General features: G+C 39.7%; 1 protein-coding gene across 1 annotated transcript; it reads left to right on the top strand.

Moving 5' to 3' along the window:
* Positions 1 to 19,194: 19,194 nt before the first annotated feature.
* LOC124116149 (mammalian ependymin-related protein 1-like) lies at positions 19,195 to 24,124 on the top strand. The gene is made up of 6 exons (XM_046477373.2): positions 19,195 to 19,349; positions 19,991 to 20,025; positions 21,132 to 21,266; positions 22,087 to 22,267; positions 23,017 to 23,104; positions 23,959 to 24,124. Exons 1-6 carry the CDS (start codon positions 19,286 to 19,288, stop codon positions 24,026 to 24,028), a joined length of 573 nt encoding a protein of 190 aa, XP_046333329.1. The 5' UTR covers positions 19,195 to 19,285; the 3' UTR covers positions 24,029 to 24,124.
* The last annotated feature ends 1,320 nt before the right edge of the window (positions 24,125 to 25,444 follow it).

The following is a 25,444-nucleotide window of genomic DNA, read 5'->3' as shown; positions in this document are numbered from 1 at the left end:
GCAACATATGCAAACATACAGAGTATTTGTTCCGAACTGACCGTTTTAATCATTCATTGCGGCTCTATCTTGTCCAGCTCGCTATGAAAGGTGTAGTAACATCATCACATGCTGTTTTCTTTGTGAAACCTGCAAACTGTTGGTTTTATAACAATTAAAACTTAGTATTAATTGCAATAAAAACTAGTTTAGCTCCGTCGATTCAGCAGTCTTACACCCACGAGGGTAGTTGTTTGGTTTGCTGTAAGCAACGGCAAACTTAGTACCAGTGTCTGCATAGGGAGGGGTGAGGTTAGGTGTCACTTTTTCCTTCGGAATTTTTATCAACAAATCTTCACAAGGTGAGACTTTGCTAAACCCCTGCACGCATTGACTGACATTTAAATCCATACACAGATTTTTTTAAAAAAACGAATTTAGATTCAGATTATATGGTTTGTTTGGATTGTTTCGAATATTGTTTTGTCAAAGATTAATCTAAATTATTTGCGGTATATTATGATGAAATTTGAAATTGTCGAGAAAAATGTTGATGCATTAAATGGCCTAAAGAATAAAGCTAGATTGTTTTTATATTTGGATATATAGAACTGGAACAGAATTTTGTTACTGATCGTGATATAAAGATCAGTCGTCAAGGTCATCGGTTGTTTTGCAGTTTGTACATTGATCACTGTGGTGTTTAGTTGCAGAGTTTAGATCTGCAATGGATCTGTGAATTCTTGAACATATTTGAACACTTCCTATTAAAATGAGTTTTACTTTTAATGTTTTAGCTCATGTTGAGATCCATCTAGATCTCTTTGACGATGCAGATACAGACAGTAGCGTTTTCAATTTTATGGTTTTTGAAATTAATTGGCCAATAATGTGTCAGTATCATTTGAGGCGCCCCATTTTATAATAAGATGAGTGTATCTTTCTTACCTCCATCTAAGACGAATAACGTCTATAATAATGAGCTCGATTTTTTGCGAAACGAACGTAGCCCTTAAATTATCGTAATGTTATCGTAAGGAAATCGTAGGCTATCGTAGCCTATTTTCGAAACTATCGTAGCCCTAAGATATCGTAAGATTGTCATAAATCTAAGATAGTCCCATACCTGTCGTAATTTTATGTTATCTTCAGCCAAGATAGCGGCATACTTTGCCATAGATATTTTTTAAACAAATAATCAGCTTCAGGTTCAAAGATTGACATTTCAATTTGTTAAACTTTGTGATTCAAATTGACAAAAACACGAAGAACGCATCGAAGATATCACGTTAGAAATGTTCTTAATCGCGGCAGCGATAAACATAACCATGGAGTCGATAGCTTAATATATTTTTCTATCCGAGTCCATGCTAAAGAAGTGTGAAAGAACATACCTTTTCCATAATTTGGGAAGGTTTAATTAAAACGGAAGGTGTCGGCATGCTCTATGGTAATGACCGTGACCTTATTGATAACTCAGGGGCAGCTAATCTAAATGATTTAACAAGGAAATACATCTGATCAAATATGGTATAGTATATTTGTATAAAGAGTATATTTAATGTTTTTCTAGCAAAAGTAATTGTGTTTTGTTTCGTTTTAAAAAACACCTCGGTTATCTATATTACTGAAAGACAAATATTTGACAAGTGATTAAATATAGTCTATTGATTAATTGCATTCTTTAAAAACAGGTGATTAACGACATAGATGTATTCCATTAAATATAGCAATGTATTGATATTTCGAGAGCAAAAGTTACGCACATACATGTATTTTCGTATCGTATTATCAAGAATGGCGTTTTGAACATCAAGTAAAAAATGGGCTCCCATGCTCTTTGGGGTTTAAAATGTCGTAAAGAAGTAACATATATTGAACGTTGTCCAAAATTCACTTTCCAATATATTTTCGCAGAAAATGTTTATTGAATGAAATTTACTGATGAACATAAAATAGATATTTTCACCACAATAATGAATTTTGCATTCTATGGACCGATTTTAAAATAATAATTGATGTTGGTCTTTTTAAAAATTTAAGTGTACATTTACCCGTGTCATATTCACAAAATATAGATACTTGAGACCATTCAAACAATAATATCATTGTAAAGTATAGGGCCACCGGACAAATACTATTAATTGTCCCTCAGCAATGCTGTCAGACAAGACAAGCGTCATGACACTACGTTTTGGAATAGATTTTACACACTGACAATGTAGATATTTCGCTCCTCAGCCAGATTTAAATCAAATCAGACAAATCAGTTTATTATTAGCTCTACTTAACTTAAAAGGATAGAAAAGGACTACATTATATGTATGTTTACGTTAACTTGTGACGTGTTCCATGAGACATCATAACGTAATTCCTGTTTATTCGTTAAATATATTGGATATGTAAACAACAAAACAAACTAACCTTGTCATTGTAACTCGCTCGTGCATGGGTGCGCTGCTTCCTGAACAATTTTTTTTTAGAGTGTTTCAAGGTATAATGTTAGTGATTTCTCTATAAACTTGACTTTTGACATAAAAATACGAGAAACAATCCGACCTGAACACGCATCTTAAATTCTGAACGCCTGCTATTCGATCATAGGTCTCCTCATTGTCATTTAGAATAACGTCCCTCAATTACTTTCGTCCTTGACTTTGTACGCGATGTGTTTACACAAAGCTCTGCTCTCTCGCGAGAGGATCATTAGAAGGGAAAATGGTGAAGTATCTTCTAAGCATATTTCAATTCGAATTATGTGGTAACACTACATTTATTGGGTTTGAAAAATGCTTTTGCGTAGCACAGCGTTCGCTCGTCACAACGAAGACCCGAGTTCGATTCCCGACATGGGTACAATGTGTGAAACCCATTTCTGGTGTCCCCCGCCGTGATATTGCTGGAATATTGCTAAAAGCGGCGTAAAACCATACTCACTCACTCACTCACTCACTTCGAATGCTATTTGTGTTCGGTAGTCATGGTATCATTTATCATAAGAACAAAACGTCTACATATTGGACATATGTAGTGTTACTCAAAAAGTTGCGCGTTAAACAGTGTGACCTGAAAATGTGATTATGAATTTCGTGTCGCTTCTCCATGTTGGTATTGTCAGCAGCTGGGACATACCCGTGACATCACTGGAAAACGCCCCGCTTTGTCAATCTCTAACACAAATGAGTTCTCTGATAGGGATAGTAACTTTATACGATCTGCGACATATTTAAGATAGTTTCGAAAATGTATCTGATCTTAAACTTGAGATATCTTATCTTTGAACGTAAGTTATTAAGATTAATCGTATCTGAGATCGCTTCGAAAGACAGTGCATGGTCTCTAATGTTTCAGCTCCTGTTGTGACGCCTCACTTAATAGAATGAGTTCATCTCGAACGTTTCAGCTACAGGTATGACGCGCCACTTCCTATAAAAGAGTTGGTCTCTAATGTTTCAGCTCCAGTTGAGACATCTGTTTTTATGTGATGTTCTCTCATGTTTTAGCTCTAGTTGAGATATCTCCTGTCATAATGCGCTGGTCTCTAATACTTCCGCGCGATCCGCTCGGTCTCACAACGCTGCACAGTCTCATGGTGCCTAGCGAGATATCAGTAATTCCGTAATAAAATCCTCGTCTTAGCATGCATTTCGAACTTGGCTTACACACATAGACCTTTTAGACTTTTTCTTTCATATTGTTTTACAAATACGACTTTAGAAGAGTATTTTTCACCTAGGTGTGTACATGTACATTCAAAGACATTCGTGATAGTTTATTTCCAGTACAGTTTTCCATTTCATCCCATTCTACAAAAGGAAAAGTTTGAAATAGATAATGATCGTTGGTGAATGAAAGTCATGGAATTATTTGTCATATATTCTTGGTATTGAACTTCGAAAATATAACTTTCCTTTTTCTTTTGGCCTAGCTAAACTACCCACAAGAACGCGTTCATTTTGCTCTTAGACAAGATTTTTCTTTTACAAAATCTCTTTCTTACTAAGGATGCAAAACAAAGTAATTATTACTAAATACCTATGTCACTGATAGAAGTATTTGACAATTTATATAATGCACAGCGAAAAAACAAAATGAAAACTAATTAAAACATCAAAACGAAATCACAGTTAGTCTACACTGAAATCATTTTGGCATTCATAAATCGATTATAAATTTACCTATATATTGGATGTAGATCTAATGTTATATTTACTGTTTATGTTATAAATTGAACCATGCGAGATTCTAATATATGAGGCTAAAAAAATAAAAAGGTTGTTTAATATTGGGTCCATTTAAACAGCTTTCTTACTGTAAAACATTCCATTCCCTTACTCAACTAAATGCACATTATTTTCTTGGAATATCAAACCTTTAAACAGCTATGAAAAGCACATTCGTCAACATACCAAAATTAGAAAACGGCCCCTAATGTTCTAACATAGTCTCGTGATAAACGGTCTCATTCACTCGTCGGTCGCCGTGGTAATCTTCCCATTCGTGATATCTAATATCAATGGCAGAATGTTGGAAATACGAGCAGTCGTCCTATGATAATATATTCCAGTTTCTGAGGAGATTTATAATGTGTATTAGATTTTGTATATACATACATAATTGATTATCAATTATCTTGTACAATCACAGCATGAACCATGTCTCGCGGAAAACACTATTTTAGCAAACCAATTATAGCACCATTATCAGTTTCAATGGAAGGAAAAACATATCGAAATCGAACCTTACAGCACATCGTATCCATAAGGGGTTAACCCAAATGCAAAAAGGGTAATTGCTGTAATCATTTTAGAACCCGTGAAGATCCGGGGTAAAATAGTTCTTCAGCAACCCATGCTTGCCGTAAAAGGTGACTATTCTTGTCGTAAGAGGCGACTAACGGGATCGGGTGGTCAGTCTGTCAGACTTGGTTGATGCATGTCATCGTATCCCAATTGTGTGGATCGATGCTCATGATGTCAATCACTGGATTGTCTGGTCCAGGATTGATTATTTACAGACCGCCGTCATATAGCTTGGATATTGCGTACGGCGTTATACAACAAACAAACAAACATCATTTTAGAAGTTATGTCGATGTATTCAATAGTTGTTTTATGTTTGAGTCGCGTGCACGTCGACAGGAACGAGGGCCGAGCTACCACATGTGAAACCGACCTTGACACAATTTATTTACAATATAGCGTCGACTAACGTTAGATGTCCTGGCCACACTTTTGAAATCTCCTTTTGCGACAAAATGTGAAACGGTTAGGGCAATTCATTCACACGGTCAGGTGGTGAGAGCAATTACACATGATCATTTGTCATTTCATATGAAAAAAGCAGCAGTTATTCGTCGAAACGGGCGACCATATCGGACAATTGGTGGACAAGAAAACGCGGCACTGCTATATCATGCGAACGTGCCCTGTCGATCACTCCGGGCTTGTCCATTCAATGTTTAGCTTTTGATCATGGACTTGCTGCCAGTAAATATACACTATACGACCGTAATATTATCGATCATAGCAATCATTCCACATCTTAGGTTTGAATATTTTCTGTAAATCAGCATCATAAACAGAAAGGGAATCTGCACTGTCGTTTTGTCTCCAGCACCGTGCTAAATCGCCATGACACAGAGTCGATAACTTCCGTTGCTGACTAAGCGTTGGTAGTCTCACGCCAATAGCTGTACAGTGGGTAACAGTAAATCTCTCTGGCCAGTTTGATATATTTCTTTTTCAAAGAGGGTGTGAAAAGAGTGGGACCATATATGGTCCCGTGGCACCAAGAGGGTAAGCACGCGATTCGACAAAAGATAATTAATGGTGAGCATGTTGATTTCCGTTAACTGTTGCTGTCAGATAGCCAACCGCTTGATGATCAAATTCCGTTGAGGTTAGTATCGAACAGTTTAGGCTAGGTGATATTTAAACCATTTCAATCAGAAGCACCAAAATATCTCAGCGTAAGTGCGTGGCCGACGGCTTTTCACTTCTTCACGGGAATAAACGTAACCCAGCATCCGGAACGGCTACAGTAGGGACTGCCCTATGTCGAAACTATCCGGGGATCGGCGATCAGGTCCATGATGGTTGGTGACTCTTGGGCGTTATAGGACTACCATTTTCGCAAAAAAAGGCTCGTGACCCGACCCGGTCATGGGGAGTTACGGACGGGGAACTCTGGCTGCGTTTCATGCTACCAGGTAGGCAGGTAAATCCGGTCAGGTCTTCCCCAACAAAACTTACAACGACGACAATGCAGGACAGCTTCGTATGTTGGGATATCAACCGGTCTAGGGGCATGCGGCCGGATTGTGTATTCCCTCACAAGTGTTCTCGGTGCCATGCTACACTCTAAATCTATGTGTTCTAATATAGAACACTGGACGCTTCCATACGTTCTGCAACAGAATATAAATGTTCTATATCCGACAGCAAGTGTTCTATTGCTGAACGCCTGTGATCTGTTGTAGAACGCGTGTCTTCTCTTCTAGGAGAAGTCCGTGCACATTAGCAGAGTTAATGTGCTGAATATTGCTAGATAAATTTAAATTGGACCATATATTTGTGTTTTCGGAATATTTATTTTAGAGAAGAATAGAGGCTGATAGCTTGGTTAGTCTTCATGGGATAACCATGTGTATAAGTACGATATTTTGAGTTTGATGAATAATAAATACTTTATAAACACAGCATACTTTGTGTTGATAATAACTCATATGTAGCCTGACTAAATATAACAAGAAACGTTATTGAAAAACAGCTCATTGGTAATACATGGAAATAACGTGCCTGCATTGTGTGTGCTATGGAACATAGACGGTCTATTTGCTGAACACATGCGTTCTCTCCACGTGTTCCATTAACAGAACATTGGGGTTCTGTATTAGCAGTCAAAGCTGCCCATGCCCTGTGAACCACACCCGTTATGTGAGAAAAGTGACGTGACGTACCATTTATTTGGCGCTACAATTTCCTATCATCTGAGGGGTATCCGTGGTAAGTATCCATCTAGGAATACTTTTGTATCATATTTAATCCTTACCGAAAAGTGTGTAATATTTCGGGGATAAAATCATATGCTGATCACATACGAAGTAAAACCTGCCCCATACGAAACGCATAGCGGACGACATACTTATATTACTAGTCATTTTAACTGTCATTTCTGTCATTGTTCCACAGGCATTATTCGCAAATTATGAGATGAAATCCCAATCCAATTTGCACATGTGACTATTGAAAGTTTTCGAAATGATGTTCAAGTAAAATGAATATCTATTTCAGGTTCTATATGAATCCAGACTTTAGTTAATCAGAACGCGCGAAGCGGGCTGCATGCAACAAATCTCTGAAAATCTAAATTTAGGATCCGAGGGCATATTCAGCATGCATCGAAAATGCATCGAAACCAGCAGAGTAGTGTAAGTATGTAATGAACAAAAAGAACTAAACCTACGCAGGACATGCTTTTGGCTGGTTTATGTGAAATAGTTTAGTGAAACAGTCTCACGTAAGAGGAGACTAATGGGATCTAGTGGTCAGGCTCGCTGACTTGGTTGATGATAGTCATGAATCGCAATTGCGTGGATCGATGGTCATGGATCCCAATTGCGTGGATCGATGGTCATGATGTCAATCACTGGATTGTCTGGTCAGCTGGAATAATGCTGAGTGTGGCGACACACAAACAAACACTTCATATGATGTGTTGGTCTCAAATGTTACAGTTCCAATTGTGAAAAGCCACGTCATATAATGAGTTGTTCTCTTTTCTTTCATCCCCAGTTGCGATGCATTCCTTCATATAATGAGTTAGTGTCCAATGTTTCAGGATCAGCTCTGATGCTCCACTTCATACTAGTTGGTCTCTAATGTTTCAGGTCTAGTTGTGAGCACTACTTCATATTAGTTTGGCTCTAATGTTTCAGGTCCAGTTGTGAGCACCACTTCTTATAATGAGTTGGTCTCTTATGTTTCAGCTCCAGTGGTGATGCTCCACTTCATATTAGTCGGTCTCTAATGTTTCAGGTCCAGTTGTGAGCACCAATTCATATAATGAGTTGATCTGTAATGTTTCAGGTCCAGTTGTGAGCACTACTTCATATAATGAGCTGGTCTCTAATGTTTCAGGTCCAGTTGTGAGCTACAATTCATATAATGAGTTGGTCTCTAATGTTTCAGCACCAGTTGTGATGCACCACTTCATTCTAGATGATCTCTTATGTTTCAGCTCCAGTTGTGCTCCACTAGTATGAGCTGATTTTTTATGATTCATATCCAGTTGAGATGTATCCCATAGATGAAGCAGATTATTTTTTCAGACAGAATAATTTTTTTCAATATCATGGTGTAAACTGGGTGCTCCTTTAACCCCAAATAGTTTCTATATTCACTGTGACATTTACTGAAGGTAAACGTGTCCTTCTACAATTGTAGGTTATACCTAGACGACCAAGGTGCCTGGACATGGGTTACACATTGCAACTGCCCGTGGTCATGTGGGCTCCATTCTGAGAAAACCATGCTATGCTGGACTTTCTCTGTGAAGAATGTGGTCAGTAGATATAGGGGTGTATTTTGCTGGTCCGAATGTTCCGAGTAGTAGGGAAAGTATAACCTTCCGCATTCATGGTGAAGTGTAAGAATGAGTTGCGGGTGCTGTCCACACCCAATGATACCCCAGTTACCGTAGAAAGGCAGTTGTAGTGTCAGCTGAGGTCGTCTGGAAGTCTGATCTCTAGAGCACATGTACTGATAGATATTAAAAAGCTCTCAGCTTCAGGTTCAAATGAATAGATACGTTGTCTCCGTTTGACCATTAATTTAGCACAATAGTCAGTGCAAAGATTTGGCGTTATGGACCTCTGTGGTGTGTACCCGTTGCGGCAAGTAACTTTTGTAGAGGTTTATAACGATTTGCGTATCACTACCAAAGGATGATTGTGAAAACAAAATCAAGACTCTATAGACTATATTGAAATGTACCACCTCTAGTAACGATGATTTAGTCTTTTAATGTTTAAGATCCAGTTCAGACGTGCAAAATCCTATTTTAATAAGTTGTTCTTTCAATGTTTCAGATCAATTTGAGTAGCGCCACTTCCTGGTATAATGAGTTGATCTCTTTTGTTTCAGTTCCGGTTGTGGCACGCCACTTCATATAATGACTTGTTCTCCTATGTTTCACCACTTCATATAATGAGTTGGTCTCTAATGTTTCAGGTCCAGTTCTGATACTCCACTTCATTTTAGTTGGTCTCTAATGTTTCAGGTCCAGTTGTAAACACCACTTCATATTAGTTGGTCTCTTATGTTGCCGGTCCAGTTGTGAGCACAACTTCATATAATGCGTTGGTTTCTAATGTTTCAGGTCCAGTTGTGATGCTCTACTTCATATAAGTTGGTCTCTTATGTTTCAGGTCTAGTTGTGAGCACCACTTCATATTAGTTAGTCTCTAATGTTTCAGCTCTAGTTGTGATGCACCACTTCATTATAGATGGTCTCTTATGTTTCAGCTCCAGTTGTGCTCCACTAGTATGAGCTGATTTTTTATGATTCATATCCAGTTGAGATGTATCCCATAGATGAAGCAGATTATTTTTTCAGACAGAATAATTTTTTTCAATATCATGGTGTAGACTGGGTGCTCCTTTAACCCCAAATAGTTTCTATATTCACTGTGACATTTACTGAAGGTAAACGTGTCCTTCTACAATTGTAGGTTATACCTAGACGACCAAGGTGCCTGGACATGGGTTACACATTGCAACTGCCCGTGGTCATGTGGGCTCCATTCTGAGAAAACCATGCTATGCTGGACTTTCTCTGTGAAGAATGTGGTCAGTAGATATAGGGGTGTATTTTGCTGGTCCGAATGTTCCGAGTAGTAGGGAAAGTATAACCTTCCGCATTCATGGTGAAGTGTAAGAATGAGTTGCGGGTGCTGTCCACACCCAATGATACCCCAGTTACCGTAGAAAGGCAGTTGTAGTGTCAGCTGAGGTCGTCTGGAAGTCTGATCTCTAGAGCACATGTACTGATAGATATTAAAAAGCTCTCAGCTTCAGGTTCAAATGAATAGATACGTTGTTTCCGTTTGACCATTAATTTAGCACAATAGTCAGTGCAAAGATTTGGCGTTATGGACCTCTGTGGTGTGTACCCGTTGCGGCAAGTAACTTTTGTAGAGGTTTATAACGATTTGCGTATCACTACCAAAGGATGATTGTGAAAACAAAATCAAGACTCTATAGACTATATTGAAATGTACCACCTCTAGTAACGATGATTTAGTCTTTTAATGTTTAAGATCCAGTTCAGACGTGCAAAATCCTATTTTAATAAGTTGTTCTTTCAATGTTTCAGATCAATTTGAGTAGCGCCACTTCCTGGTATAATGAGTTGGTCTCTTTTGTTTCAGCTCCGCCACTTCATATAATGATTTGGTCTCTAGTCTTTCAGCTGCACTACTTCATTTAATTAGTTTCTCTCTAATGTTTCATCTCCAGTTGTGACGCACAACTTCATAACACCCGTAAAAATCCGGGGTAGAATAGCAACCCATACTTGCCATAAAAGGCTCGTAAGAGGCGACTAACGGGAATATAGCTGGAATATAGCTGAGTGCGGCGTTAAGCGACAAACAACCAAAACCCATATCGGCGAAAAATTGCAGTGTAATATTACTGATTCTCGAAGCTGATTGGTCATCTAAAGAAACATAAATTTTCATTGGACAACGGGACTAATTTTCTTTCATTCCATTCATTCACAAATCCACGGCATTCATTCAAATGTTTTACATACTACAACACAGTTTCATATCAACAACATGACTTCACATTATTTTCTTTTTACAGTAAAACCCAAGACGTTTGTAAACAAACATCGATGACCATTTGACACCTGTCATAGTAAATGACCTCGTGAAAGCGGACGGAGATCTGACTTACATGAAGAGTCATTCGTATAATTCAACATCTGAACACATTTAATGACCCTGTTGTCAAAACTGCATATGGCCAGATAGAAGTTCAAAGATTCAGATTGCGATTGTTGCCAGAAACGGTTTCTTGTGCGCAAAGATCAACACCACCAAGTCCGGGTTTGCGTTTGGGTTAGAGGACTTGCTGTTTGACGAATTTTTCGACCACCCGAATCCAAAAAAAAGACCTAGTACAGACAGGGTTACCTTTTGTGAACGACGATGACATCGATAAGAATCGTAACTGCAACTGAAAATGAAAACACAATGAAAAAGACTAAACTTGACAAGTTGACATGAACTTAGTTCACACATTTATACAGGAAAGAAAAACACGAAAATTAAGACTACACACACTTTCAACAATGGCATCAGAATGTAAAGAAACTAATTTTATAACAACCTTTAGACAATCCGAAAGACAATATGAAGATCTATGATTTCGTAGAATTTTGTAACATTGTGTGAAGAAATAGGCTGACTGATGTCCAGGCACCATGAGGGTAAATTATACGGTTCGGAATTCGAACTGTACTATGAAGTGGATCCAAGGTAGCATAGAGCGTTACCTTAACGACATGATTACCAACATTTGCTGGCGAAATCGATGTACTTTGCTAAACTCGGAGAGGTTTTAAAATAAAAACAAAAATAATTAAAAATACAAGGAAAAGGAAACTTACCCCTACAAGCTGATCCTGTGTCCGATATTGAACTAGTAAACTTCGTGAATGCGCACAGCTTGGCACCTAGTCTACAGATACCGTGTTAGTCTATCAACAGCTATTCGACCATTATGAATCACATCAACATTTATCATCCCAAACTGGTACCCACAAGAGATATCGCGTGGGTGAGATCAGGCGATAACTACGTTGTAGATATCGCTGCAATGAAATTGCATCACAATGCTTTGCAGACTATTGTGACGTCATTGTTACCATGAGGTCACAATCAAATGGCATCAGTAATGGCTCTGCAACCTTTTTTGAAACTTGTCTTCTTTTATTAATGCTAGATAGTTTACGCTGTGTAAATCAGACAGAAATATAACTTCAATAATGTGATCTTTAAAGGGTTTTTTTCACGCGTAACAACACGTTAAAATTGGAGTGGACAGTGTTGACACAAAACAGCTGATTCTTGATCGGCGACAGTAGGTAATTCCCCCTTGAACACGTCTATAACACAATATGATTAAGGGTAATAGATAGAATAACCCACTCTCTACGAGTGACTACTGAAAATATGTCACCGGTGATATTAATGTTTTAAGTTCTTCACTAAAAAACCCATTAATTTCACCTCTTGGGTAATTCTATAAGAATTTCATTTCTCCATACGGTCGGTAGGGTAGCCCAGTGGTTAAAACGTTTGCTCGTCACGCTGAAGACCCGGGTTCGATTCCCCACATAGACACAATGTGTGAAGCCCATCAAGGTGTCCCCCGACGCGATATTGCTGGGATATTTCTGAAAGCGGCGTAGAACCATACTCACCCCTCCATAAACGTCAAATATGATCATGTCATCTATAAGTTCTTACCTGAAAGGTGCAGGCGGCCATTCAAAGAATTATATACACTCTTCCAGAAGAGAAACACATGTTTATTCATGACAATTCAATACAAATGCAATATTTTCGAATGAACTATGTTAGGCACATGTTCATCATCTGGTGTAGTGCACAAACGCAACAGTTTTAAACTTTTGTACGATTATACAACATTTTTTATAAGACTGCACGAAACTGTCATGAAAAGGAAATTATAAGCAGAATTCAAATTGTGACAACCATGTGCATTGACAATGACTATAAAAGGTCAAACGTCAGTCAACATTTTATCCAACTTGCGGAAAATGCCGAGAATGAATGCTTCCAATCGCAGCATCGCCATAACTGGAAAGACCGAGTTCGAACCTAGATCGTCCGAGATGTAGTAGCAGAACAAGAATCAGCACGCCTGCACACGATCGACATGCTACAGCCACCGAGACTGCAGGGCATGTGCCTGGTTTGAGGAGGGTATCGGACCAAACAATCAGGAATCGTCTGCGAGAGGTGGGAATTAGACCCAGGAGAGTGGTATGTGTGCCTGTAGCGTGACGTTTGCATCGACGATAACGAACTAGATGCAACAACACCATACAAACATTGACTCGGAGAAACTGGCGGCGAGTCTGGTTCAGTGATGAATCACGATTTCTTCTCCAACGCCGAGATGTAAGACAGCGTGTCTATCGACATAGAAATGAACGTTTTGCACCGAGCTGCGTTCGACAGGGCGACAGATTCGGTGGCGGAAGTGTGATGGTGTGTGGAGCCATATCCTGCACGCGGAGATCTGAGTTGGTGGTGGTTCAGGGGAATCTGACAGCACATTGGTACGTCGACCAAATTTTTCAACGTCGCCTTCTTCCGACTGTCAACCGGCAAAGGGATTTGTTTCTAAATGACAACGCTACACCCCACAAAGCTCGTGTCACTATTGACCTCTTTCATATGTCAAACGTCAATGTCTTGCCATGGCCTTTCCAGATCTCAGGCTAGAGCATCTGTGGGGTGAACTCGACAGACCCCCCTCCTCGTGGACGTACATGTACGTGTCTTGTGACAGGACAATCAGCATTGCAATTAAGTCTACATAACATGTGACTATCACCATGCTAAGTTTCATCCTTGTGTCAATCAAATTAAATTAAATATGCAGACTTAACAGTAAACACATTCAAAGTTATCCTATGCGTTTCATATACATCTTTATCGACCTATTTTCCCTTGTAAAAGTGTCAACATTTAAAAAGTATGTATCATTAAACTGGGTAAATATCATTAAAAAAGTGATTAAAAAAAATTCAATTTGCGTTTTTATCCTACATGTGTAGTACGCTTCCACATTCAGACATCAAACCTTTCATGAGTACATACTCGCCCCTGTCGCAGTTGTAGAAGATTATATTAATCATAAATAAAAGCGACAGACAGATTTTCATAAGAAATCTATGCCCTAAATAGTCGATTGTACGATTCCGTCTATATCTTGAGCATGTGTTTATGAACCACTATCAAATAGTGATGATACCAGGTGTTCGCGAAAAGATTAGCGTATCCTGCCCCACCAGTGACACCCGTCACAAACACATGCACAGACAAGTCAATTGTTCACCTGACAAAACACGGGAACATACGGTGCAAGTCAAATGGGGAATTGTATCGGACATAACTGATGCGTCAAATTTGGAAATGTAACATGTCTACCATAAAACCCTTTGAAAGCTTTACTGGGGCCTTGAATGGTGTAACCTTGATCAAACAACCTCTGAGCAAGACTTGTATGACGCTCTTTGAAATCTAGGTAGAAAGAGCATGCTCGATTTTACCTCAAAAGTTGTGTTAAGTAGACTCCAAGGGCTGGAGCTGCAGGAATATTGCTCGACATAAAGGGAAATTCGACTTTTGGAAAGTTAAAGTCATCACGCTTGTCATACAGTCTTGTGGAGAGTGTTTTGTCTGTATGCATAGATCTAAATATGAAACAGACGAGGCGGTCTCATTGTTCTCCTATATTTCTAGTTCAGGTGGGTAAATCATTGGAAGAGAATTGGCTATATGATGGGTATTAAACGACATCAGATCATCGATATACCTGAAGCTTAAGTTAAACTTCTTGGCTAAATTTACATGTTTTGACATTGCCAGTCCGAACAGAAATTCTGATTCTATGCATAAAGAAGGGGGCCAAATTGGTGACCATAGGGATGCCTACTTCTTCCAAACAATCTGTAAATCACACTGAAAGACTTCCATTATCATCGTTCGGTTCCAAGTTCAAGTAAGCGCGGTTAATCTACAGATAATCTAGCTCTACATTGGTAAACAGTATTATATCTCCTAATTATTCGTCTCCTAACCCTCTTGGAGAGTGATGTGCTTCTGAAGATTTGATGCCATGTGTCAGTCAACGTCATCCACTAATATAATGATTGTAGAGCGTCCGTCCTGTGAGCGGAAGGTCTGGGGTTCGATCCCCGGTCGCGTCATACCAAAAGACGTTAAAAGATGGTATTTGTTGTTACCCTGTCTGGCGCTCTGCATAAAGGGGCTAAAACAAGGACTGGTCGGTTCGGAGTCTGAGTGGGGTATTCGTGTTAAACTGCGGCATGGTATCTCAGTGAGCTAGCACTATTAATCGACATTTGTCCGGACTAGTACAAGCAGCCACGCACAAACACGTGCATGCATGTCGCTATATAAATGCAATAATCTTGGACGCGACGTTAAACCCAATCTCACCTCACTAATATAATGACGATACACTGTTATATATATGAAATAAATATGAAATGTATGAATAACACACGTTCACATACAGTAATATGCATACTTGTGTTAATTGTCACCCCTATGCTATGACGCACATATCTAGGGCATGCCAAATAAGCATGGATACATTTTGATGAAAGATCACGGCCTGTCTGCTTAATGTGAGAAAAGTTCGAAACGATGCAGGTCTTAGACGTTTATCTTTTGATGAAACCCACGAGCGCGGGTACGGTGCTGACAAAAGAAGATTTTCTTCTCAGAAATTAAGAAATTACATTCTGAATAATGTTTGAGGATACTGATTGCTCACGTCGAAGGACCCTCGCGATAGCACCTGTCGACTCTGGCTTATCTCCACGGAGAAGGCCAGATGTCGCCGTTCTTGTAACTCTTGTTCCACTTAAAAGATATCATGAACAACTAACATGAACTACAAATAGAAAGGCAATGTCACGGTATGCAGAAGACATCAGCATCTAATAATAATAATAATAATAATAATAATAATAATATGCAAAGGGCGTCATGGAAAATGATACAAAATTCTTTTGAATAGGCCCGTTTACAGCCTCAGACGTATCCAGCCCAACAAACATGATCTTGTTGTTTATTATAAATCCAATAAAATCATTTATATCTTTGAATTTTCTGTCCCTTTTGACACTAATGTGATTGACAAGATCCAGGATAAACATGGCAAATGTGCGGTCCTCGCTTTCGAAATGTCACGCTTGCATCCCAAGTCTGGGATTCGAACTCACGATCGCAAGTTTCAGGCACGCTTCAGGAACGTACCTGCACAGTGAATCGCGACGCCTTATATGACTGCGCCATCCGTGCCCCCTGTCTTAACGTTAACGTAAATCACTGAAATATTCAGTAATTAATTATCATGACAAACATATTATTTATCAGTGAGAGTATGATCATAAATTTATCACTTCCTTTCTATCCGGACTTTTTTTCATGTGGCCCAGCATGAGAAAAATATCCCCATCGCTAAGGATTTGTCGCTGAAGTTACATGCGTACTAGCAGGTTCTGGCACACCTAAGGGACACAACTCGACAGGACCACTCGTGACCCTCGGCTCCGTGTGTGGATAGAGCATCGCTGACCCTCAAGTGTGATACATGCTCTTCCATGACGAACTTCCTAGCTACACTGGGGATCGAATGTCCAAAGTGAATTAGGAGTGAGTGAGTGAGTATGGTTTTACGCCGCTTTTAGCAATATTCCAGCAATATCCCGGCTGGGGACACCAGAAATGGGCTTCACACATTGTACCCATATCGGGAATCGAACCCGTTTCTTCGGCGTGACGAGCGAACGCTTTAACCACTAGGCTACCCGACCGCCCCGTGAATGAACAGAATGTGGAAGGAGGGTGATTTCTCATCATTTGTTATACAAACCGCTCCCTTGGGACTCTTTCGTCACTAAATTGGGTTTCATGTATCAAATGTGTTTGTTTTACGCCGCACTCAGCAATGTTCCAGCTATATGACGGCGGTCTGTAAATAATTGAGTCTTGACCAGACAATGCAGTGATTGACATCATAAGCATCGATCAACGCAATTGGGATCGATGACATGCATCAAAGTCAGTGAGCCTGACCACCCGATCGAGTTAGTTGCCTCTTACGACAAGCATAGTCGCCTTTTTACGGCAAGCATGGGTTGCTGAAGACCTAGTCTACCCCGGATCTTCACGGGTCGTTTTCTTTCAGCTGACATCGTCCTTACTATATTGTAAGTCGTGACATTGTCTGCCTATCAGCAAGCTGGCTTGTTCCCACTTCTTACATACATATTCTTTTAGGGAAATGCTGACATACAACGCAGTTTGAATATCCAGACAGAGCGTGCCAGAATGTATCCCAAATTAGCATGTTCCAATGTCATGTATATATTTTGCAAATCATGCAGATACAATTCAAATTTAGATACGCATGGAGCGGATAAGAAGCACGTGTTGATTCCTACATGTCCTTTGACCTCAGTGGTCTAATCATGAAGAAAAACACGGTTAAAATAACCATATGTTACTCACGTTGGTCACCTGAATATTTGGAGGTTGAAAGTTCAGAAACTGAGCTGTTTGTCCAAACGGTTTTGCCTATGAGATAATTAACAGTACAAAAAGAAAAAGCTGTTAATCGACATTGCCACAATAAACTGCCAGGCAAAAAAAGCATACACTTTATAACTTGACACTTTACTCAGCTCATTACATTGTACTGTAAAATTGCGACACCCATGTGCCTTGAGACGTCACCTGTTGTGGTGGTTGGTTGGTTGGTTTGTTGTTTTACGCCGCACTCAGCAATATTCCAGCTATATGACGGCAGTCTGTAAATAATCGAGTCTGGACCAGACAATCCAATGATTGATATCATAAGCATCGATCCACGCCATTGGGATACGATGACATGCATCAACCAAGTCAGCGAGCCTGACCACCCGATCCCGTTAGTCGCCTCTTACGACAAGCATAGGCGCCTTTTACAGCAAGCATGGGTTGCTGAAGACCTATTCTACCCCGGATCTCACCTGCTGGGAGATACTCATTGATATGTTGCATGTAATACCGTCACCATCGAATACTAATTTCTTGGTGCATGGTTTTTTTTTAATTTTAGCCAAACACGAGTGTATTTTTCCGTTGCCCGGCAGTTCAATATATTAAATATTGGTTGGTTGGGGTCCCCTAATGACTATGAAACAAATAATAGTGTTAATGGTGTTTGTGTGGAAAACTAAAACTGTAAGCCTGTCAGGTGCATGTGTTTTAGTGACAATTAGTATCAGTAAATGACTAATATTGTACAGTGCCAAGTTGTTCAATGACAGATAGTGTACAGTGCTAAGTTGTGGAATACCAATTAGTGTACAGTGTCAAGTTGTGCAATGCCAAATATCTGTACAGTGCCAAGTTGTTCAATACCAAATATTTGTACAGTGCCAAGTTGTTCAATGCCAAATATTTGTACAGTGCCAAGTTGTTCAATACCAAATATGTGTACAGTGCCAAGTTGTTCAATGCCTAATATTTGTACAGTGCCAAGTTGTGCAATGCCTAATATTGTTCAGTGCCAAGTTGTGCAATGCCAAATATTTGTACAGCGCAAGGTTGTGCAATGCCAAATATGTTCCTGTAGGACATTGCTGAAAGCATTTGGATGACTGGCTAGTTGTCATCGAGTATTAACTGACGGGCAAAAGAAATTACACACCTGAAAATTGGATTTGACCAAACAGTTACAAATGGTATCAAACCGTTACTATGTTGAATGTCTGGTTTCTGCGAACCAAATCAAGCTGATCATGAAGATGTCTGCTTCCCTCTGCTCGTTACATCACCATCGATAAAACCATTTCTTGTTTGTTTCATTTTTAACCACCATCAAACATAGGTGTATACTTTCTCTTTCCCGAGAGTGTAGTACAGGGCCGTCCATAATGAACATCCCCATCCTGACACAATGGGGACTTTCGAATGGCGGATGAAGGATTATCACCTGGAAATGGAAACCTTTTAAATGCTCGATACGGGTATCATATATCACCATCGAATAACCATTTTTGCCTGTTTCATTTCAAACATGAATGTATGCTTAAGCTTTCTTTTGCCTAGCAGTTTAGTCTTAAAAAATATAAGTCGATTCTGGTTACAGACTGTGAGGAAAAGATATACTAAATAAAAGCCATAGTCAAATATAGGGGTGACCTTTTCTCCCAAACACATCAATGTGTTTATCGTTTCAGGTAGGGTGAATGTATGTAATGTATTTATAAAAAAACACACTTTATTTCAAAGAGTTTAGTTTAAATATCCGACCTGCAAACAAAGAGGCCTGAGTCATTCTGTGACAGAGGGACTGCGCGCGAGAATTTATAGGCCCCTGATAAGAAAAGATAAGACAATTATTGAAAAGCCGACAGACGGCTGACCCACACTCACTGCGAACCATAACCAGTCGTCACGATGCTAGTTTTACTTCTCGCTCTCTCGGCTGCGGCCGTACTGGCACAAGAGCCTAGACCATGCCGTGAGTTCTATATTCACACTTTGTTTTCAATATTCCATTCAAATCTGAAGATTCTGTTCCAAATATATCATGCAGTACCAGGTCATGATTAAAAATGCCTTTGTTAACAAAATGTTCCATACTTAAAAGACAATATCACGTACTTTGTTAAGTCATCAATTTAATTATAAATAATTTATTTTGTAAAATTTTATTCAAAGGTAGAAATAGGTTCATGGTGCGAAGCAAATTTCTTTTAAATAATTGTTTAAATGCTACCTGAATAATGTACACGTGTCGTTAGTAATAACCTGTATACTTGCATGGCTGTTTATAGCGTGAACTAAAAGTATATTAACTCGGAACCAAAAAATTACAGTAAACTACGTTTATAACGAACACTCTTATAACGAGCTGGCGGATATAACGAACTGGTTGTTTTTTTTGCCCCGGCCATTTGCTGTATATATGCTTAAAACGAAATACGGTTATAACGAACAAAGATTTGTGGGGCCTTGGAGTTCGTTATAACCGTAGTTTACTGTATACTGGATTAATACTGTCACCATGTTGTTTCTTGCTTGCTGTAACAGAAGGTAATGTTATTTTTTTCGTGTAAAACTTTATAGATATTATATGCCTGCATCTTACTTTGTTTTCAGAAAGCCCCCGACAGTTTGAAGGCAGACTTGCCCGTGTAAGTGTTGTTTATATAGTCATATTGTCATACTGTCATATGTTCCTATAGTCATACAGTCATACTGCCATGGTCATACTGCCGTGCAAAAGAAAGCATGCACCCATGTTTGATGGTGGCTAAAAAGAAACAAACAAGAAATGGTTATTCGATGGTGATGTATTTGATGCGGGTATCATAGTTGTGTTTTAAAACTTAACCTGGGAGTGTTTCGGCGACTGTTTTTTCAGCCTTGTAAGGTTTTGATAACATTTGTAATTTATTTATTCTGTTAAATCCATGTGTATGCTTTCTTTTGCTCTGCAGATTATGTTCATATCGTCATAATTGTATATCATGATAAATGAAACGATCATTTCAAAATCGGGTAGCCTAGTGGTTAAAGCATTCGCTCGTCACGCCGAAGACTCGGGTTCGATTCCCGACATGGGTACAATGTGTGAAGCCCATTTCTGGTGTCCCCCGCCGTGATATTGCTGGAATATTGCTAAAAGCGGCGTAAAACCAAACTCACTCACTCACTCACTCATTTACAAATCTGTAAACACATTATCTTTAGGTGATGCATCGATACTAAAGGATACTTTGCGTATATTATATAGGAGGAAGTTACGCTTACTATACTTTTCTAAAATATAATCATTAGTAAAATCGTGTCCTGCATTAATTTTCTGCCGAAACGTATTTGTTTTTGTTAACAAAATGACCCACTCCTTCTGCAGGAACAGAAATCGATTATGTAATACTAATGATATGTGTTTTTACTATTCCATGCAGTTATGTGACTATTAATTGCTTCTCTTCACTATCGTTCGTCGGTACTTGTGAGGTATGGTGAAATCGGGTTTAACGTCGCGTCCAGGATTACTGCATTTTTAAAGCGACGTGCATGCATGCATGCATGTGTGTGTGTGTGTCTCTGTGTGTGGCTGCTTGTACTAGTCCGGACTGATGCCACTTGATAGTGCTACCCCGCCGTGTCATTCAGTACGCTAGTATTTTATCACCATTATTAAAACAAGCGCTGCTCAAACTTTCATTTCGTGTATATTTATCGTCACATTTCTTGCGTATTTGTCTTCAAATGCTGTGTTCCACGTCATCAGATCGACCGATCACGTGGCATTGCCGTCTTCGCCCACTTCAGCTACGACGAGGACAACAGGAGGGTGAGGGAGTCTGAGGAGATTGACATCGGCTCCACCACCGACTACTTCGACGTCCTTTACCTCCACAACATTGTAAGTGAAATCTTGCAACATCCACACTGACCCTGACCTTCTGATGCTTCCACTCAGCAACTCAGCAACTTTCAAGTTATATGAAAAGTTATACTTGAAAATATTCGAATCTGGATGAAACAATCCAGTTGACACCATGAGCATCGACCCGCTTAATTGTGAAACGAGTCACCGAGACTGATCTATTTACTCGCCTCTTACGACAAGCACATGTTGCTGGGGACCTATATTCTTTCCCTGAATCCCCACGAATTTACCCTTAACGATATCATGATAGATGTTAATTAACGTTTTTTTCTCCTGGTATATTGTAAGCTTCGAAATCGTAGCGTTTTTACTGCTCTGCTTTGCCATCCGACATCCACTTGTCGCTGTATGGTGAAGCCACGCCTTTTACTATCCGACACATTAATACAGCGACCAGATCATGCGGTTATTAAAGCGGAGCGGGTAAATAGCAATATATATACTACTCAAAAGAAGTTAAGGATCACCTGATTCTTTCAAATTACAATAGTTAATCTCTCATGCCATGACAGATTAACTTTACCAATATGAAAGAATCGGGTGATCCTTAACTTCTTTTGAGTAGTATAATTGTATAATATTAAAAAAAGACAGGTACAGTAGGGACAGTGGGTGTGTTTCCGGGTACAGTCGTGGGTGAAGCCAATTCTCTGACATAAAAAAATATTAAATTAAAATATCTGATTTTGTTTTGTTAGATTTATTCATTAATATTATATCTTGGTTTGAAATGATACGTGTTGAAAATTGTAACCACCCATTGGTAAATAATCATCCAACATGGCTATTTCAGGGCAAGGAGTACCGTTACAACTATAGAACCAAGAACTGCACCGTCAGCGATCTGACCCGTCCCTTCATCCCCTTCGGCGTACCCGCAGATGCGCGTTTCCGTGGTGAAGGCAGCGTTGGCGCTTCCGGGCGCCCTGACGAGCATGTCACAGCTGTCCTCTTTGAGGGAGAGTTCGAGTCAAGTAAGTAGTGTTTCCTATTCATGAAAACAATGTATTGTTTCCATGTCCATACGGCTGCACTGGCGGCCCAGTCATCTAAGGCGCTGCAATACGCTGTGCAGATGGTCGCGAGTTCGAATCTCAAATGCGCCCTGATTGTGTTTGTAGGTTAATCGACAACATAAGTGATCGTGGGTTTCACCAAAGATCTTTCCTCCAACATCAAGCTGACACGCCGTGATTTAACTGAAATAGTGTCGGTTCATATGCTCAAATATTCTCGGTTCCGACTGATTATGAACCATGTGTGTTGGCAACATACCTATACCCTTGAATGTCACCGAAGTGGTACTACCGTCTTTCCTCCCATGTTTACCGCTGCTGTCAGCAGTAGATCAGTTATATCCCGGATGTGGTGCTGACGAATCCGGGATTTGAAACCGTGATCAGCGGATCCTGCCATGACTGGGGGACGCAAGTCTGCGCACCAAAACGAGCCTTGGTCAGATAAACCAGTGACTGATATTATGAGCATCAGAGTACGATAACACGCAATCAACTAATTCGAAATCTCGCATAGTTTACGATAGACTTGCGACGATCGTAGCACTACGATCGCTTTCTTAAACGGGCCCCGGACTACCAAATCAAATTCTGACGCATCCAACCACAAGCAGAGCTTGGGGCCTACTCTACCCAGTAATACAGTGTTAAAGGCACCGCAAAACAGAAAGTGAGGTTTGAGATAATCAGTTATCCATTATTTCCAGATCCCTACGCCTTTGTCGTGACAAGCCCCGACTGCTTCCCCATCGAGATGGACTTCTTCAGCAACAGAACTGGCGTTGTCCGTAGCACGTACGTGGCCACGTGCATATTGACGTGTTTCGTATTTCCTCTAATAAGCGTGTGCACCCCACCTAATCAAAATAAGTGCATGGCATCTTTTTTTATCGCTTGGTCTAGCAGTTCTAGTGTATTTGATTTCGGTGGAACTAATGTTTTAATTTCAAACTTATATCATACAAGTTTTAATCTACTGTCAGAACAAACAAAGTAAAATACTGGTGCTGACCCATCACATGGTTTTAAAACAGAAGCCATAACAATGGTCTCGTGATACAGTAGAATCTGTTTTAATCAGATTTGTGTGTAACTGAAAATAATAAATAGGCGCGGGAATCCAATAAACGTCGTATCTGTGAGCTTCCTGAAATTAATAGGCACGCTTATATTAGAAAACACGGTATACATAAGGGATGTACAACGACACATTTCATCGCGATTCAAGACGCATGGATAGTTAGCACTGATACAGTACATGTTAAAAACGATCAAATGAAAGTTTTCTGCATTAACGTCAAGGCCGTAGTTTAACTTTTTTTTGACAAGGGGGGCAAATATTCGTACAAGTATCACTTGTCCCCAACTAGATTCAAATAAAACTGTTTTCTATAAAACATCCCCCCGAACGTCCACACTTGCTTCATACCTATTATGCAGCTGATCTAGTTGAATTATACTCACTTGTAAGTGGTTCACCTACAGATTAACAGTAAGATCGCGTGTGAAAAAACAAACGCCACTTTGCTTTCAGCAGTTTTACTATGCGTGGAGAGGACATGTTCCGGATGTCACTCCAATATAGTGTGATTTTATTTTTCAAATATTACTTTTTGAATCAAATTAGTGAATATTCTCTTCTGTTTCAGCTTCTATGACATCACAATCGGCATTCACGACCCCAGCCGTTTCATCCCACCACCAGAGTGCCCCCAGTAAACATTCCCTATTTTTCTATTTCACATGTTTACTCATCGTAGTTTGTACCGTTTTCTGTATTAAAGGTGTACAAAGTAATAAACGGGGGTCTGTTCATATTATGTTTATCACGAAAGCCATACATCCCCGGTGATAGTGCAATCTCATTAAAATCAGATCTTAGTTCTCGCTACCGCTGAACAAAGATCTGAGGACATCCCATTACGGGTCACGTCGGACCGATCTTGCGCGAACTTTGACCGACCAATGGAATGACCAATCAGAAGGCAGCTTTCTCGTGCTTTACGGCACTAATTTCAAATTGGCGACTTCGCTTCGAAACATATTTTGACAAATTCCGATTAAAAATTTGAAACCTGAACAAAAAAACATTCTGGAATGGCTAATAGATGGTCTAGATTGTAAGGAATCAGTCGTTAAACCCGTAACTATCGTTCGGTATACCCCATGTTAAAGTTTTCGAGGTTGTATGATTAGAAATCACATTCTGACTGTCACTTTCATAATCTGGTAAGCGACGCAGTGATTAGTCGGGTGAAAGGTCTGTCTGACGTGACCCCTAATGGGATGTCTTCAGATCTTTGTTTAGCGGTGAGATTGGGTGATAGTGCTGGAATATTGCTGAACAGCGTAAAACTATGTTCATTTATAAAGTGGACGACAAATAGATCTACACTGATCAGTTAGTGTTCATACCCAATGACACATCTGAACAATAATTTCATGTTTGTTTGTTTGTTTGTTGTTCAACGCCGCACTCTGCAATATTCCAGCTATATGGCGGCGGTCTGTAAATAATCATGTCTGGACCAGTCGATGTAATGAGCATCGATCCACGCAACTGGGATACGATGACATGCACCAACCAAGTCAGCGAGCCTGACCACCCAATCCCGTTAGCCGCCGCCTCTTACGGCAAGCATAGTCACCTTTTACGGCAAGCAGGGGTTGCTGAGACCTATTCTCTACCCGGATCCATTGTCTTTATCACTTACTTACCACAGAATTTCTATCGCTAATGAAATCAACAACCAATCGAAATCACTCTTATTACACCACAAGTGACGTCACCATCTCCATATCCTCACATTTGTCTCGCTTGTGGGCGATTTGACTATTTTGGGCGTCGTCATTCGAATAGAGTTTAATACAAAGCTGTGTTATCGAATGGGTCCAGCGTATTTATTATAACAGAATGGAGACTATACACTGGATAATCAGCAATACTCCAGCTATATGATGGCAGTCTGTAAATAATCGAGCCTGGACCAGACAATCCAGTGGTTGACAAAATGAGCATCGATCAACGCCATTGGGATCGATGACATGCATCAACCAAGTCAGCGAGCGTGACCACCCAATCCGATTAATCGCCTCTTACGCCAAGCATAGTCGCATTTTACGGCAAGCATGGGT

The sequence above is a fragment of the Haliotis rufescens genome, unplaced genomic scaffold (assembly GCF_023055435.1).
Source record: "Haliotis rufescens isolate VD_foot unplaced genomic scaffold, xgHalRufe1.0.p SCAF_3, whole genome shotgun sequence".
Lineage (NCBI taxonomy): Eukaryota > Metazoa > Mollusca > Gastropoda > Lepetellida > Haliotidae > Haliotis > Haliotis rufescens.
This window is presented reverse-complemented; position numbering and strand designations above follow the sequence as displayed.

What these genes read in the sequence shown, in the direction of transcription:
- LOC124116149 (XM_046477373.2), top strand. Translation starts at nt 19,286, where the DNA reads ATGCTAGTTTTACTTCTCGCTCTCTCGGCTGCGGCCGTACTGGCACAA. An exon ending in ACAAGAGCCTAGACCATGCC is followed by an intron (nt 19,350 to 19,990) that starts GTGAGTTCTATA and finishes CTTTGTTTTCAG; the next exon opens with AAAGCCCCCGACAGTTTGAA. An exon ending in TCCTTTACCTCCACAACATT is followed by an intron (nt 21,267 to 22,086) that starts GTAAGTGAAATC and finishes TGGCTATTTCAG; the next exon opens with GGCAAGGAGTACCGTTACAA.